Source organism: Carcharodon carcharias (genome assembly GCF_017639515.1).
Source record: "Carcharodon carcharias isolate sCarCar2 chromosome 35 unlocalized genomic scaffold, sCarCar2.pri SUPER_35_unloc_5, whole genome shotgun sequence".
Taxonomy (NCBI): Eukaryota; Metazoa; Chordata; class Chondrichthyes; order Lamniformes; family Lamnidae; genus Carcharodon; species Carcharodon carcharias.
In genome coordinates this window covers 1,519,520-1,536,635 of record NW_024470721.1, presented here as the reverse complement: position 1 = coordinate 1,536,635, position 17,116 = coordinate 1,519,520, and the positions used below count along the sequence as shown (strand labels likewise).

General features: G+C 54.9%; 1 protein-coding gene across 2 annotated transcripts in view; it reads right to left on the bottom strand.

The window, feature by feature from the left end:
• Positions 1-3,968: 3,968 nt before the first annotated feature.
• LOC121274257 (neural cell adhesion molecule L1-like) overlaps positions 3,969-17,116 on the bottom strand; it is a 479,567-nt gene continuing 466,419 nt past the window's right edge. The window contains exons 25-27 of one of the 2 annotated variants that reach the window (XM_041181466.1): positions 15,266-15,338; positions 14,238-14,249; positions 3,969-4,780 (exon numbers count right to left, since the gene is read on the bottom strand). In XM_041181466.1, coding sequence (XP_041037400.1) covers positions 4,540-4,780; positions 14,238-14,249; positions 15,266-15,338 — 326 coding nt within the window. In that variant the 3' untranslated portion in view covers positions 3,969-4,539. The remainder of the gene's footprint in view (positions 4,781-14,237; positions 14,250-15,265; positions 15,339-17,116) is intronic. The other variant, XM_041181467.1, reaches the window with a different exon arrangement.

The following is a 17,116-nucleotide window of genomic DNA, read 5'->3' as shown; positions in this document are numbered from 1 at the left end:
CCTACAACTCTCCCTATCTCTGTAACCTCCTCCAGGCCCTACAACCCTCCCTATCTCTGTAACCTCCTCCAGCCCCTACAACCCTCCCTATCTCTGTAAACTCCTTCAGCCCCTACAACCCTCCCTATCTCTGTAACCTCCTCCAGCCCCTACAACCCTTCCTATCTGTTACCTCCTCCAGCCCCTATGACCCTCCCTATCTCTGTAACCTCCTCCAGCCCCTACAAACCTGCTTATCTCTGTAACCTCCTCCAGCCCCTACACCCCTCCCTATCTCTGTAACCTCCTCCAGACCCTACACACCTCCCTATCTCTGTAACCCTCCTACAACCCTCCAAGATCTCTGCGCTCCTCCAATTCCGGCCTCTTGACCAACCCCCGATTCTCATCGTTCCACCATTGGCGCTGGGGTCTTCAGCTGCCTTGGGGGGCGGGGGGGCCCTAAGCTCTGGTTTTCCCCCCCGAAACCTCTCCGCCCCTCTCTCTTGCTCTCTCTTTCTATCAGACTCTCCTTAAATCCTACCTCTCTGACTCAGCGTTTGATCACCTGGTTCTGCGTTAGGTTGTGTTCAATAGGACGCCTGTGACACACGTGTGATGCTTGATAACGTCAACGGCACTAGCTACGTCACTGAGAACAGCTGTGGTTGTGCTGCTACATGGTCAGTCAGTGCTACAGATTCGGCTGTCTGTCTCTGGGTGCCCCTCATATCCAAACAGAGAGTGGAGGGAAACCCTGCACCAGTCCTGTTTCAAAGAGAGAGAACGAGTTAGAGAGGGAGAGCAGAAAGGAATGGAGAGAGAGAGAGAGAGAGTGAGTGAGCTTCCAGTTTAATTGTGACCATGTATATTATTTAACATTGCAGCAAATTACACTGTCTGTAAACCAGGTTACATCAGGAGCTAAAAAGGCATCAGAAATCAAACAAAGATTTAAAATACAGATTGGTACACAGGCTTTTCCATGCAGAAATCCCACTGCCGAGCATCGCTACCGATTGGCTCTGCGGTATATGTCTCAGCTTTCAGTGGGAAGGGTCACAATAAATATCTACAAAACATCAGTCACAGCTTTCCTGTCTGTAACGGACTGAAAGGGGTCTGTCTCTCGCCCCAGTGCTGCTCACTGACACCTCACTGAGATCACAATCCCAGACAGTGCCTGGCACACAGCTCACACCTCACGAATACCACAGGGATGAACAGAGGGGAGGGAAAGGGAGGGGATTGTCTGTGATTCCCCAGCACGGTGACGGGTCTGTGTCTGTGATTCCCCGCACGGTGACGGGACGCGGGTCTGTGTCTGTGATTCCCCCACACGGTGACAGGACGCGGGTCTGTGTCTGTGATTCCCCCACACGGTGACGGGTCTGTGTCTGTGATTCCCCCGCACGGTGACGGGTCTGTGTCTGTGATTCCCCCGCACGGTGACGGGACGCGGGTCTGTGTCTGTGATTCCCCCACACGGTGACAGGACGCGGGTCTGTGTCTGTGATTCCCCCACACGGTGACGGGACCCGGGTCTGTGTCTGTGATTCCCCCACACGGTGACGGGTCTGTGTCTGTGATTCCCCCACACGGTGACGGGTCTGTGTCTGTGATTCCCCCACACGGTGACGGGTCTGTGTCTGTGATTCCCCCACACGGTGATGGGTCTGGGTCTGTGTCTGTGTCTGTGTCTGTGATTCCCCCACACGGTGATGGGCCTGTGTCTGTGATTCCCCCACATGGTGACGGGTCTGTGTCTGTGATTCCCCCACACGGTGACGGGTCTGTGTCTGTGATTCCCCCACACGGTGACGGGTCTGTGTCTGTGATTCCCCACACGGTGACGGGACGCGGGTCTGTGTCTGTGATTTTCCTGGAATTCAGTCACACTGGATGTGATGTTCCTGCTCCAAGTGGATTACAATGGGACGAGAGTCAGAGTGGGATTGGGGCACAGAGTGCGCAGGCTGAACTGCTGTCAGATGTCTTTGCTGGAGTTTTACAATCCCTTAGGAGGTACATTTTTCTTGGTAATATTTCACCCGGCTTCGAATAAATGGTGTGCTGCTTTGCAGAGGACACTGCTGGAGACTTGCTAACACGTTACACAGGGGTACAATCTCTAGGCTATCTGCTATCCACAATACCGAGTCTCTAAGGCAGGAGGGTATACAAATCAGGAATTAAAATGCACAAGAGTATTTACATTTTTAACTGTACACCGGAACAGAGCTCCACACAAACAGCAACAAGAGATGAACAAAGACAGAAGTCAGACATCAGTTTGTCAGATATGTACATCAGAGCATTTAACACATGTGGAGAAATGCAGAAAGTCCTGACGCATGCAATTCCCACATTCCCACACCCATCCCCACCCTCCACAAATCCTCTTGTCCACGTCCCATTTGGATATTGTGTGTGTGTCAGGTGCTCAGTCAGGAGGCAGGAAAAAATCTTCAACACCGTCCCCATCAAGCACTCCCAGGACAGGTACAGCACGGGGTTAGATACAGAGTAACGCTCCCTCTACACCGTCCCCATCAAACACTCCCAGGACAGGTACAGCACGGGGTTAGATACAGAGTAAAGCTCTCTCTACACCGTCCCCATCAAACACTCCCAGGACAGGTACAGCACGGGGTTAGATACAGAGTAAAGATCCCTCTACACCGTCCCCATCAAACACTCCCAGGACAGGTACAGCACGGGGTTAGATACAGAGTAAAGATCCCTCTACACTGTCCCCATCAAACACTCCCAGGACAGGTACAGCACGGGGTTAGATACAGAGTAAAGATCCCTCTACACCGTCCCCATCAAACACTCCCAGGACAGGTACAGCACGGGGTTAGATACAGAGTAAAGGTCCCTCTACACCGTCCCCATCAAACACTCCCAGGACAGGTACAGCACGGGGTTAGATACAGAGTAAATATCCCTCTACACTGTCCCCATCAAACACTCCCAGGACAGGTACAGCACGGGGTTAGATACAGAGTAAATCTCCCTTTACACTGTCCCCATCAAACACTCCCAGGACAGGTACAGCACGGGGTTAGATACAGAGTAAAGCTCCCTCTACACTGTCCCCATCAAACACCCCCAGGACAGGTACAGCACGGGGTTAGATACAGAGTAAAGCTCCCTCTACAATGTCCCCATCAAACACTCCCAGGACAGGTACAGCACGGGGTTAGATACAGAGTAAAGCTCCCTCTACACCGTCCCCATCAAACACTCCCAGGACAGATACAGCACAGGGTTAGATACAGAGTAAATCTCCCTCTACACCGTCCCCATCAAACACTCCCAGGACTGGTACAGCACGGGGTTAGATACAGAGTAAAGCTCCCTCTACACCGTCCCCATCAAACACTCCCAGGACTGGTACAGCACGGGGTTAGATACAGAGTAAATCTCCCTCTACACTGTCCCCATCAAACACTCCCAGGACAGGTACAGCACGGGGTTAGATACAGAGTAAAGATCCCTCTACACCGTCCCCATCAAACACTCCCAGGACAGGTACAGCACGGGGTTAGATACAGAGTAAAGCCCCCTCTACATCGTCCCCATCAAACACTCCCAGGACAGGTACAGCATGGGGTTAGATACAGAGTAAATCTCCCTGTACACTGTCCCCATCAAACACTCCCAGGACAGGTACAGCACGGGGTTAGATACAGAGTAAATCTCCCTCTACACTGTCCCCATCAAACACTCCCAGGACAGGTACAGCACGGGGTTAGATACAGAGTAAATCTCCCTCTACACTGTCCCCATCAAACACTCCCAGGACAGGTACAGCACGGGGTTAGATACAGAGTAAATCTCCCTCTACACTGTCCCCATCAAACACTCCCAGGACAGGTACAGCACGGGGTTAGATACAGAGTAAAGCTCCCTCTACACCGTCCCCATCAAACACTCCCAGGACAGGTACAGCACGGGGTTAGATACAGAGTAAATCTCCCTCTACACTGTCCCCATCAAACACTCCCAGGACAGGTACAGCACGGGGTTAGATACAGAGTAAAGCTCCCTCTACGCTGTAACTCCAGTACTGATTGAATCTATGTGGAGGAGCACGGTCTCATCAGTGAATTGCTCATCTCCAGGCTGTGGGTCAGATGAATATCTTGTTGAGTGGCGGGTGGGGGGGAAGGTTCTGTGCCGTCCGAACTGATTGATTTCAACTCCCACAGGAGCCTTGACATCGAGCAGCAAGAGAGGGGAAACCTTGTTGAAGCGGGCAGTGTGCGAGCCCAGAGCTTGGCTCAACGTTTTGACACCGCAACACCCAGCCCCATTTTGTGACACCCAGCATCAGAGGTCAGGTTTGTCTCGAATATTTTGAACCGTGTCTTAGTTTCCTTGCAGTGTGAAAAGTGACCGACGAGAGTAGAAGACAAAAAAGGGTAAAGGGGACAAGAGGACAGAAGGAAATTTGGCAAATACATATTTATACGTAGCACCCACAGATGTTGACGCAGATTGGTTTCATAGTGTCAAGCGTCAGTCACAGGGGCCCTGAGTGGCCTCCGCACCCTAATCCAGCGTGATGTCCACATTGACAGGCGAGTTTCCTCCAGAACTTCCATTGGCCCCTCCTGCCTCTTTATCCTCCTTCTTGCCGCTATACTGCCCGATGAATGAGCCATCCTCGTTGAACTGGACGTCCACGCTCCCTCCGTATTCCACCAGACTGTCGTCACTGCCCAGGGGCTTGATCTGCGCGTCCAGCGAGGGCTGGCTCCCTTCGAAAGGCTTTTCCTCCTGGTCGTTGTCGCTGTGTAGGGAACATGGGGAATGTTAGCAGCGGGAGCAGGTCACAGCCAGCCCCTCTCTCTCTCTCTCTCTCTCTCTCTCGAGCCCATTATGTTAGGGTCAGGAGGAGACCATTCAGCACCTCTCTCTCTCTCTCGAGCCCATTATGTTAGGGTCAGGAGGAGACCATTCAGCCCCTCTCTCTCTCTCTCTCGAGCCCATTATGTTAGGGTCAGGAGGAGACCATTCAGCCCCTCTCTCTCTCGAGCCCATTATGTTAGGGTCAGGAGGAGACCATTCAGCCCCTCTCTCTCTCTCTCTCTCTCTCGAGCCCATTATGTTAGGGTCAGGAGACCATTCAGCCCCTCTCTCTCTCTCTCTCTCTCTCGAGCCCATTATGTTAGGGTCAGGAGGAGACCATTCAGCCCCTCTCTCTCTCTCTCTCTCGAGCCCATTATGTTAGGGTCAGGAGGAGACCATTCAGCCCCTCTCTCTCTCGAGCCCATTATGTTAGGGTCAGGAGGAGACCATTCAGCCCCTCTCTCTCTCTCTTGAGCCTGTTACACAGGAACAGAAGGAGGCCATTCAGCCCCTTAAACCTGTTACACAGGAACAGGAGGAGGCCATTCAGTCCCTCTCAAGCCTGTTACACAGGAACAGGAGGAGGCCATTAAACCCTTCTCGAGCCTGTTACACAGGAACAGGAGGAGGCCATTCAGCATCTCATGGTTTTCTGGTGGGGAGGGGGGAAGAGAGTTCCAGATTTGCACCCCACCTTGTGTGAAGATGAGCTTCCTGACATCACCCCCTGAACGGCCTGGCCCTCAGTTTAAGGTTCTGCCCCCTTGTTCTGGGCCCCACCACCACCACCATCACCTCCTGAGGCAGAGAGTTCCAAAGTCGAGAGAAAAAAATTCTCCTCATCTCTGCCCTAAAAGGGTGACCCCCTAATTTTAAAACAGTGCCCCTCTAGCTCTGGACTCACCCAGAAGAGGAAACATCCTTTCCACCTTCACCTTGTCAAGGCCGTTCAGGTCTTTATTTCAAAGGGAATGGAGTATAAAAATAGGGGAGTCTTGCTAAAACTATACAAGGCACTAGCTAGAGCAGATCACACCTTGAATCCTGTGAACAGTTTTGGTTCCAGATCTAAGGAAAGATATCCTGGCATTGCAGGGAGTCCAGAGAAGGTTCACTAGGTTGATTCTGGGTATGGAGGGATTTTCTTATGAGGAGACGTTGAGTGGTTGGGTCTGTACTCATTGGAGTTTAGAAGAATGAGAGGTGACCTTATTGAAACATATGAGATTCTTAGGGGGTTTGACAGGGGAGATGCTGAGGGGTTGTTTCCCCTTGTGGGAAAGTCTAGGACCAGAGGGCATAATCTCAGAGTAAGGGGTCACCCATTTAAGACAGAGATGAGGAGGAATTTCTTCTCTCAGAGTGTAGTGAACCTGTGGAATTCTTTACCGCAGAGGGCTGTAGAGGCTGGGTTGTTAAGTATATTCAAGGCTGAGATGGACAGATTTTTAATCAGTAAGGGAACCGAGAGTTATGGGGAAAAGGCAAGAAAGCGGAGTTGAGATTATCAGATCAGCCATGATCTCATTGAATGGTGGAGCAGACTCGATGGGCTGAATGGCCTACTTCTGCTCCTACCTCTTATGGTGCTGCTTCAAGAAACTATCTCGAAAGCATTCTATGAACTCCTCATCCAGGCTACTACTGCCAATCTGATATTTTCCCAGTTTGTATGTAAATTAAAATCACCCACGATTATCGCCATCCCTTTGTCACACGCACCCAATATTTCTTCCTGTGCACTTTGTCCTACATTGTGGTTACTGTTCGGGAGCCTGTGGACCATTTCCACCAGTGACTTCTTTCCCCTACTATCCCTCATCTCCACCCAAACTGATTCTACATCCTGATCTCCTGAACCAAGGTCATCTCTAACTATTGCATCGATGCTACCCTTGATTAACAGTGCTAACCCCCCACCTTTACCTAGCTCCCTATTCTTCTTGAAGGTTATATACCCCTCAACACTCAGGACCCAATCCTTGTCACCTCTCTGTAATTGCTAACTGATCATCTCCATTTACTTCAATGTGTGCAATCAATTTGTTTCCTGTGTTATGAGCACATTCAGATACACAGCCTTTAGTTTTGTCCTTTTGTTATTTTTGTTACGTCTAGTCTTGACTATTGGTGCGTTCTTAGGTTTTACCTCTTGGTCCTTTCCAGCTATTCCAAGACCCCCATTTCCCACATTTCTAGTCAGGACTGAACCTATCCTCACCCAGCCTCACTGTACATGCATCCAACAAGACTCACTGATAGAGACTGGTGCCACTCCTTGAGCCAGAGACACGGGGTTATGGGTGAGGGGGAAGGCCACTTGACTTGTCCTTAACCACACTGCGAGAAAGACACGACACAGAAAGAGGGCTGGCATTTCTCCAGCCCTTTCACCACCACACAAGACGTCTCAAAGCTTCACAATCAATGAAGTCCTACTGATGTCTGCTCACTGTTGTACTGTAGGAAGGGCAGCAATCACTTTGCGCACAGCAAGATCCCACAAACAGACGTGTCTTAATGAGCAGATCATCTGTTTAGAGGCATCTTAGTTGAAGGATAAGTATTGGCCTGAGGACACTGTAGAACTCTCCCCAACCCTGTGGTCCACTTCCAATTGTTGCCCTGGGGCCCTTTACATCCACCTGACAGGACAGACAGGACATCAACTCAACATCTCATCCAGAATATGGCACCTCCGACAGTGCGGCGCTCCCTCAGCACTGACTCTCCGACAGTGCGGCGCTCCCTCAGCACTGAGCCTCCGACAGTGCGGCGCTCCGTCAGCACTGACCCTCCGACAGTGTGGCACTCCCTCAGTACTGACCCTCCGACAGTGCGGCACTCCCTCAGCGCTGACCCTCCCACAGTGCGGCGCTCCCTCAGTACTGACCCTCCGACAGTGCGGCACTCCCTCAGCACTGACCCTCCGACAGTGCGGCACTCCCTCAGTACTGACCCTCCGACAGTGCGGCACTCCCTCAGCACTGACCCTCCGAGTGCGGCGCTCCCTCAGCGCTGACCCTCCCACAGTGCGGCGCTCCCTCAGTACTGACCCTCCGACAGTGCGGCACTCCCTCAGCGCTGACCCTCCGACAGTGCGGCACTCCCTCAGCACTGACACTCCGACAGTGCGGCACTCCCTCAGCACTGACCCTCCCACAGTGCGGCTCTCCCTCAGCACTGACCCTCCCACAGTGCGGTGCTCCCTCAGCACTGACCCTCCCACAGTGCGGCTCTCCCTCAGCGCTGACCCTCCGACAGTGCGGCGCTCCCTCAGCACTGACCCTCCGACAGTGCGGCACTCCCTCAATACTGACCCTCCGACAGTGCGGCGCTCCCTCAGCACTGACCCTCCCACAGTGCGGCGCTCCCTCAATACTGACCCTCCGACAGTGCGGCGCTCCCTCAGCGCTGACCCTCCCACAGTGCGGCGCTCCCTCAGCGCTGACCCTCCCACAGCGCGGCGATGTCGACCATGTCAGACAGCGCAGACAGTCGAGAAGGACAGGGGAGCGGAGAGTTTGCCTTTGTCACAGTCGCACAGGGAGGTAACCTGCGACTTCGATAGGAGCTGTGTTGTTAGTGGCAGGGCTGGGGACCTGGCTGGAGGGACTCAAACGGGGGTGAATCGGGGGAAAGATGGACACAGGTGTGGGGGGGTGACAACGTGGTGAAGGACTGCGGGGGTTGGGGGTGGGGAGATGGGCGCCCGTCTGCGTGGACGGCTGGGGTCCTGCGCTGGCTTTGTTCTGAATGAGAGAGGGAGGGGGGGTGGTGGGTGGTGGAGAAACAGGACCCGAGGAGAGGGAACATTCAGGACATCAACCACCGTGGGAGCCATAGAGGAGAGTGGGGCCGGCCATCCTTTGCTGGGATGGAGAAGTCCAGCCCGGAGCGGGCAGGAGCGAGACCAGGGCACGATGCGGGCTCGGGACAGGAGGCCGGCTGATCTCAATATCTAATTCCATCCCCATGCTGAGCAATGAGCTCGCGGTTATTGACGCGTTAACCTGTTGATTTTTGTAGGGAGGGAGGAGAATTGGGAGCCGCAGTTGCATGGAGGTTTTCGAACATTGAAGGCGCCTGGATTATTTAGCACTGGCTGCCCTCAGTCACAGGTTTAGGAACTCGGGAAGGCGTCAGATTGACAGAGTGCGAATTCAACATTCCTTTTATAACCATGCTCAGTGAGCAGATGAAGCAGACAGCCCCGGGAGATCTGTACTCTGCAACCTCCAGTACAAAACCGGCCGCAAAGTGGAAACGGTCTTGGTGTCTCTCACCCGAAGGTTCCCCGCCCTGCGCAAGACCCCTGGTGAATTCACACACGCGCAATCCCTGGGGCTTTACATTTTGTATACAGGGTCGCCCACAACCCATCGCAGCGCTGAAACTGGCTGCCTGGTGTAAACTTATCGTCCCTGTCGGTTCTCGAGCACATTACCGCCCCTGTGAGTAAAGTCTGATTTTCCATTCCACGGGTTTCCCACGTTTAAGAACGACGGATCGCAGATCCGGCCGGGTTCTCACCGAAAGCCGGAGCAGGCTCGAAGGGCTGAACGGCCTCCTCCCACCCCTGTCAGTTATCTGAAGCCCTAATTCCCACAATTCTGCTCAAGGGCAATTTGCCCAGCCAGCAAAGCCCACATCGCATAAACGAATTTAAAAAAAACTTCCTGACTCAGTCCATTGAGTGCCGACTCCTTCACTCGATAGTCGCACAGCTGTACAGCAGCGTGCTGCCCTGTCCGCTAACCAAGCTTCCTACAGGCTGTTCAGGACCCTGTACTACAGGCTGGGTGAGGGTAACAGCATCTATCTCCAGTCTCACTGACATACACAGGTTAAACTGCGCCCCAAAGATTTCTCAATTCTAACACAACATTTCAGAGTTGAGTTATTCGCAGACACACACACACACACCAGGCACACACACACACAGACACAGGCACCACGCACACACACGCCCAGAGACACAGACACCATAAACACACACACCCACAGAGACACAGACACCACAACCACAGAAACCATGCACACATACAACCACAGAGACACAGACACCACGCACACACCCACCCACAGAGATACAGACACCATAAACACACACACACCCACAGAGACACAGACACCACACACACACACACCCACAGAGACACAGACACCACACACACACCCACCCAGAGACACAGACACCACACACACAGACACCACACACACACACCCACAGAGACACAGACACTATGCACACACACCCACCCACAGAGATACAGACACCACACACACACACCCACAGAGACACAGACACCACACACACACCCACCCACAGAGACACAGACACCACACACACAGACACCACACACACACACCCACAGAGACACAGACACCACAGACACACACACCCGCAGAGACACAGATACCACGCACACACACACACCCACAGAGACACAGACACCACGCACACACACACACCCACAAAGACATAGACACCACACACACACACACACCCACAGAGACATAGACACCACACACACACCCACAGAGACAGACACCACACAAACACCCACAGAGACACAGACACCACACACACACACATCCACAGAGACACAGACACCACACACACACACACTCACAGAGACATAGACACCAGACACACGCACACCCACAGAGACATAGACACCACGCACACACACACCCACAGAGACATAGACACCACACACACACATCCACAGAGACACAGACACCACACACACACACACACCCACAGAGACACAGACACCACGCACACACACCCACAGAGACACAGACACCACAGACACACACACACCCACAGAGACACAGACACCATGCACACACACACCCACAGAGACACAGACACCACGCACACACACACTCACAGAGACACAGACACCACGCACACACACACCCACAGAGACACAGACACCACGCACACACACCCACAGAGACATAGACACCACACACACACCCACAGAGACACAGACACTACACACACACACACCCACAGAGACACAGACACCACACACACACACACACACACCCACAGAGACACAGACACTACACACACACACTCACAGAGACATAGACACCACACACACACACACCCACAGAGACACAGACACCACACACACACACCCACAGAGACACAGACACCACGCACACACACACCCACAGAGACATAGACACCACACACACACACACCCACAGAGACACAGACACCACGCACACACACACCCAAAGACACAGACACCACACACACACACACCCACAGAGACACAGACACCATGCACACACACACCCACAGAGACACAGACACCACACACACACACACCCACAGAGACACAGACACCATGCACACACACACCCACAGAGACACAGACACCACACACACACACCCACAGAGACACAGACACCACATACACACAAACACCCACAGAGACACAGACACTACACACACAAACACCCACAGATACACAGACACCACACACACACACACCCACAGAGACACAGACACTACACACACAAACACCCACAGAGACACAGACACCATGCACACACACACCCACAGAGACACAGACACCACACACACAACCACAGAGACAGACACCACACAAACACCCACAGAGACACAGACACCACACACACACACACACATCCACAGAGACACAGACACCACGCACACACACACACCCATAGAGACATAGACACCACACACACACACACACACTCACAGAGACATAGACACCACACACACCCACAGAGACATAGACACCACACACACACACACCCACAGAGACATAGACACCACGCACACACACCCACAGAGACATAGACACAACACACACACATCCACAGAGGCACAGACACCACACACACACACACACACCCACAGAGACACAGACACCACGCACACACACCCACAGAGGCACAGACACCACAGACACACACACACCCACAGAGACACAGACACCACACACACACACACCCACAGAGACACAGACACCACGCACACACACACTCACAGAGACACAGACACCACACACACACACACCCACAGAGACACAGACACCACACACACACACCCACAGAGACATAGACACCACACACACACACACACCCACAGAGACACAGACACTACACACACAAACACCCACAGAGACACAGACACCACGCACACACACACCCACAGAGATACAGACACCATGCACATACACACCCACAGAGACACAGACACCATGCACACACACACCCAGAGGCACAGACACCACACACACACACACCCACAGAGACACAGACACCATGCACATACACACCCACAGAGACACAGACACCACACACACACAAACCAACAGAGACACAGACACCATGCACACACACACACCCACAGAGACACAGACACCACACACACACACACACCCACAGAGACACAGACACCATGCACACACACACACACAGAGACACAGACACCACACACACACAAACACCCACAGAGACACAGACACTACACACACAAACACCCACAGATACACAGACACCACACACACACACACCCACAGAGACACAGACACTACACACACAAACACCCACAGAAACACAGACACCATGCACACACACACCCACAGAGACACAGACACCACACACACACAAATACACCCACAGAGGCTCAGACACCACGCACACACACACACTCACAGAGACACAGACACCACACACACACACACCCACAGAGACACAGACACCACGCACACACACACCCACAGAGACACAGACACCACGCACACAAACACTCACAGAGACACAGACACCATGCACACACACACCCACAGAGACACAGACACCACACACACACACACCCACAGAGACACAGACACCACACACACGAATACCCACAGAAACACAGACACCACACACACCCATAGAGACACAGACACCACACACATACACAGACACAGAGACACAGACACCACACACACCCACAGAGACACAGACACCACACACACACACAGACACAGAGACACAGACACCACACACACACACAGACACAGAAACACAGACACCACACACACCCACAGAGACACAGACACCACACACACACACACCCAGAGACACAGACACCATGCACACAAACACACCTACAGAGACACAGACACCACACACACAAACACCCACAGAGACACAGACACCACGCACACCAACACCCACAGAGACAGATACCACACACACACACACCCACAGAGACACAGACACCACACACACACCCACCCACAGAGACACAGACACCACACACACACACCCACAGAGACACAGACACCACACACACACCCACCCACAGAGACACAGACACCACACACACACACTCCTACAGAGACACAGACACCACACACACACACACCCACAGAGACACAGACACCACACACAAACACACCCACAGAGACACAGACACCACACACACACACTCCTACAGAGACACAGACACCACACACACACACACCCACAGAGACACAGACACCACACACACACACACCCACAGAGACACAGACACCACACACAAACACACCCACAGAGACACAGACACCACACACACACACTCCTACAGAGACACAGACACCACACACACACACACCCACAGAGACACAGACACCACACACACACACTCCTACAGAGACACAGACACCACACACACACACTCCTACAGAGACACAGACACCACACACACACACACCCACAGAGACACAGACACCACACACAGAAAGAAACAGGCAACACACACACAGACATGCACACAAAGACAGACACAGACACCACACACACTGCTGCTGACACTATACAGACACCACACATATCTCACACGCACACACACACACACAACCACCCCACATACTCGCATGTACATACAGCCACACTGATACACATACATCACAGCTTTGCTCACATCTATATCCACACACATTTCGCTGTCCATCAAGTTTACTGGCACGACGAGAATCAGTGCCCCTCTCGTCTATCATCACTTGCCCTTTCGAAAAGGCAATTCCACAACCTCCACCTCCCAACATCCTCATTGTGTTCAAACTAACTCTGCCCGCCCTCCTACTCAGACAGAATTTTGTTAAGATCTTACAGAGATGGAAACCCTCCCCTACTCCTCCTTCAAATGTTTAAAACTTTGTTCAACTCAGCTTGGTGTCACTAATCTACAGACGTCGAATTTAACTCCTATCATTTCACCCTTGGTGTTGTCCCCTGCCCCTTCCCCTGGTGTCCCTGCCCCGTGAGACCTCGGCAAATGTTGTGTAACACAGGAAGAAAACAAGCAGACGTTTACACAACGAGCAGAGAGTGAAGGAGAACAGACAGTAACAGAGACATTGTCTTACCTCTCCAGTGACCTGTTTGCAGGAGGAAAGCATGAGAAAGGAAAAAAGAGAGAAGCTGTAACATGCACAACCTGACCCTCCCACAGCGCGGCACTCCCTCAGCACTGACCCTCCGACAGTGCGGCACTCCCTCAGCGCTGACCCTCCCACAGTGCGGCGCTCCCTCAGCACTGACCCTCCGACAGTGCGGCGCTCCCTCAGCACTGACCCTCCGACAGTGCGGCGCTCCCTCAGCACTGACCCTCCGACAGTGCGGCACTCCCTCAGCACTGACCCTCCGACAGTGCGGCGCTCCCTCAGTACTGACCCTCCGACAGTGCGGCGCTCCCTCAGCACTGACCCTCCGACAGTGCGGCACTCCCTCAGCACTGACCCTCCGACAGCGCAGCACTCCCTCAGCACTGACCCTCCGACAGTGCGGTGCTCCCTCAGCACTGACCCTCCCACAGTGCGGCACACCCCCAGCACTGACCCTCCGACAGTGCGGCGCTCCCTCAGCGCTGACCCTCCCACAGTGCGGCGCTCCCTCAGCACTGACCCTCCGACAGTGCGGCGCTCCCTCAGCACTGACCCTCCGACAGTGCGGTGCTCCCTCAGCACTGACCCTCCCACAGCGCAGCACTCCCTCAGCATTGACCCTCCGACAGTGCGGCGCTCCCTCAGCACTGACCCTCCCACAGTGCGGCGCTCCCTCAGTACTGACCCTCCGACAGTGCGGCGCTCCCTCAGTGCTGACCCTCAGTCTAACATGCTGTCCACACACAGCAAACAGGATATGAGCTGGTCACCATTGTGGAAGTGGTGTTTTTAATTGGTATGTCAATGGTAAATGGTCTAAACACACAGCTGGGCTCTGATAGGACGAATTGTCGGTCTTTTCCGAAGGGCCCTTTGAGCTCCCTGTTTGCCTCGAGGAGTCTATTTCTGTCACCTTTGCCTGTCTACCCATTTTGTGGGACAAAAGACCTGGAGTATAAGCTTCAGCTGCCATTCCCGGCTGGCTGGTCTGTACTATTTCACTTTCTTACCTGTATTCACCGAAGGTTTCGTCCTTCATGGGCCGAGCTTCTGAGTCCACGTGGGCATCTTCCTTGTCCTTCACTGCAGGGTGAGAGTTCAGAGAGTAAGCACAAGGAAACTGAGGCCATAAATACACAAACTATCACCAGCCCAACGAGCAGGGCCAGGGAGCAGGGCCCAGAGGGCAGAGAGCACCGGGGAGGGGGAGAGCGCGCGGGAGGGGAGAGAGCGCGCGGGAGCGGAGAGAGCGCGCGGGAGGGGAGAGAGCGCGCGGGAGGGGAGAGCGCGCGCGGGAGGGGAGAGAGCGCGCGGGAGGGGAGAGAGCGCGCGGGAGGGGAGAGAGCGCGCGGGAGGGGAGAAAGTCCGCGGGAGGGGAGAGAGCGCGCGGGAGGGGAGAGAGTCCGCGGGAGAGGAGAGAGTCCGTGGGAGGGGAGAGAGCGCGCGGGAGGGGAGAAAGTCCGCGGGAGGGGAGAGAGTCCGCGGGAGGGGAGAGAGTCCGCGGGAGGGGAGAGAGCACGTGTGAGGGGAGAGAGCGCGCGAGAGTGGAGAGAGCGTGTGGGAGGGGAGAGAGCGCGCGGGAGGGGTGAGAGCGCGCGGGAGAGGTGAGAGCGCGCGGGAGAGGTGAGAGAGCGCGGGAGGGGAGAGAGCGCGCGGGAGGGGTGAGAGTGCGCGGGAGAGGTGAGAGCGCGCGGGAGGGGAGAGAGCGCGCGGGAGGGGTGACAGCGCGTGGGAGAGGTGAAAGCGTACGGGAGGGGAGAGAGCGCGTGGGAGCGTAGAGAGCGTGGGGGAGGGGAGAGAGCTTGCGGGAGGGGAGAGAGCGTGCGGGAGGGGAGAGAGTGTGGGGGAGGGGAGAGAGTCTACGGGAGGGGAGAGAGTGTACGGGAGGGGAGTGAGTGTACGGGAGGGGAGAGAGCGCGTGGGAGGGGAGAGAACGTGGGGGAGGGGAGATAGCGTGGGGGAGGGGAGAGAGCGTGCGGGAGGGGAGAGAGCGTGGGGGAGGGGAGAGAGCACGCGGGAGGGGAGAGAGCGTGGGGGAGGGGAGAGAGCACGCGGGAGGGGAGAGAGAGTGGGGGAGGGAACAGAGTGTGCGGGAGGGGAGAGAGCGCGCGGGAGGGGAGAGAGAGCACGGGAGGGGAGAGAGAGCACGGGAGAGGAGAGAGAGCGCGGGAGGGGAGAGAGTCCGCGGGAGGGGAGAGAGTCCGTGGGAGGGGAGAGAGCGCGCGGGAGGGGAGAGAGTCCGCGGGAGGGGAGAGAGTCCGTGGGAGGGGAGAGAGCGTGCGGGAGGGGAGAGAGCGCGCGGGAGGGGAGAGAGAGCACGGGAGGGGAGAGAGCGCACGGGAGGGGAGAGAGTCCGCGGGAGGGGAGAGAGTCCGCGGGAGGGGAGAGAGTCCGTGGGAGGGGAGAGAGCGCGCGGGAGGGGAGAGAGTCCGCGGGAGGGGAGAGAGTCCGTGGGAGGGGAGAGAGCGTGCGGGAGGGGAGAGAGCGCGCGGGAGGGGAGAGAGAGCACGGGAGGGGAGAGAGAGCAGGCGGGAGGAGAGAGAGCGCGGGAGGGGAGAGAGTCCGCGGGAGGGGTGAGAGCACGTGTGAGGGGAGAGAGCGCGCGGGAGGGGAGAGAGCGCGCGGGAGGGGTGAGAGCGCGCGGGAGGGGTGAGAGCCCGCCCTCCTACTCAGACAGAATTTTGTTAAGATCTTACAGAGATGGAAACTGTAGATTAGTGACACCAAGCTGAGTTGAACAAAGTTTTAAACATTTGAAGGAGGAGTAGGGGAGGGTTTCCATCTCTGTAAGATCTTAACAAAATTCTGTCTGAGTAGGAGGGCGGGCTCTCACCCCTCCCGCGCGCTCTCTCCCCTCCCGC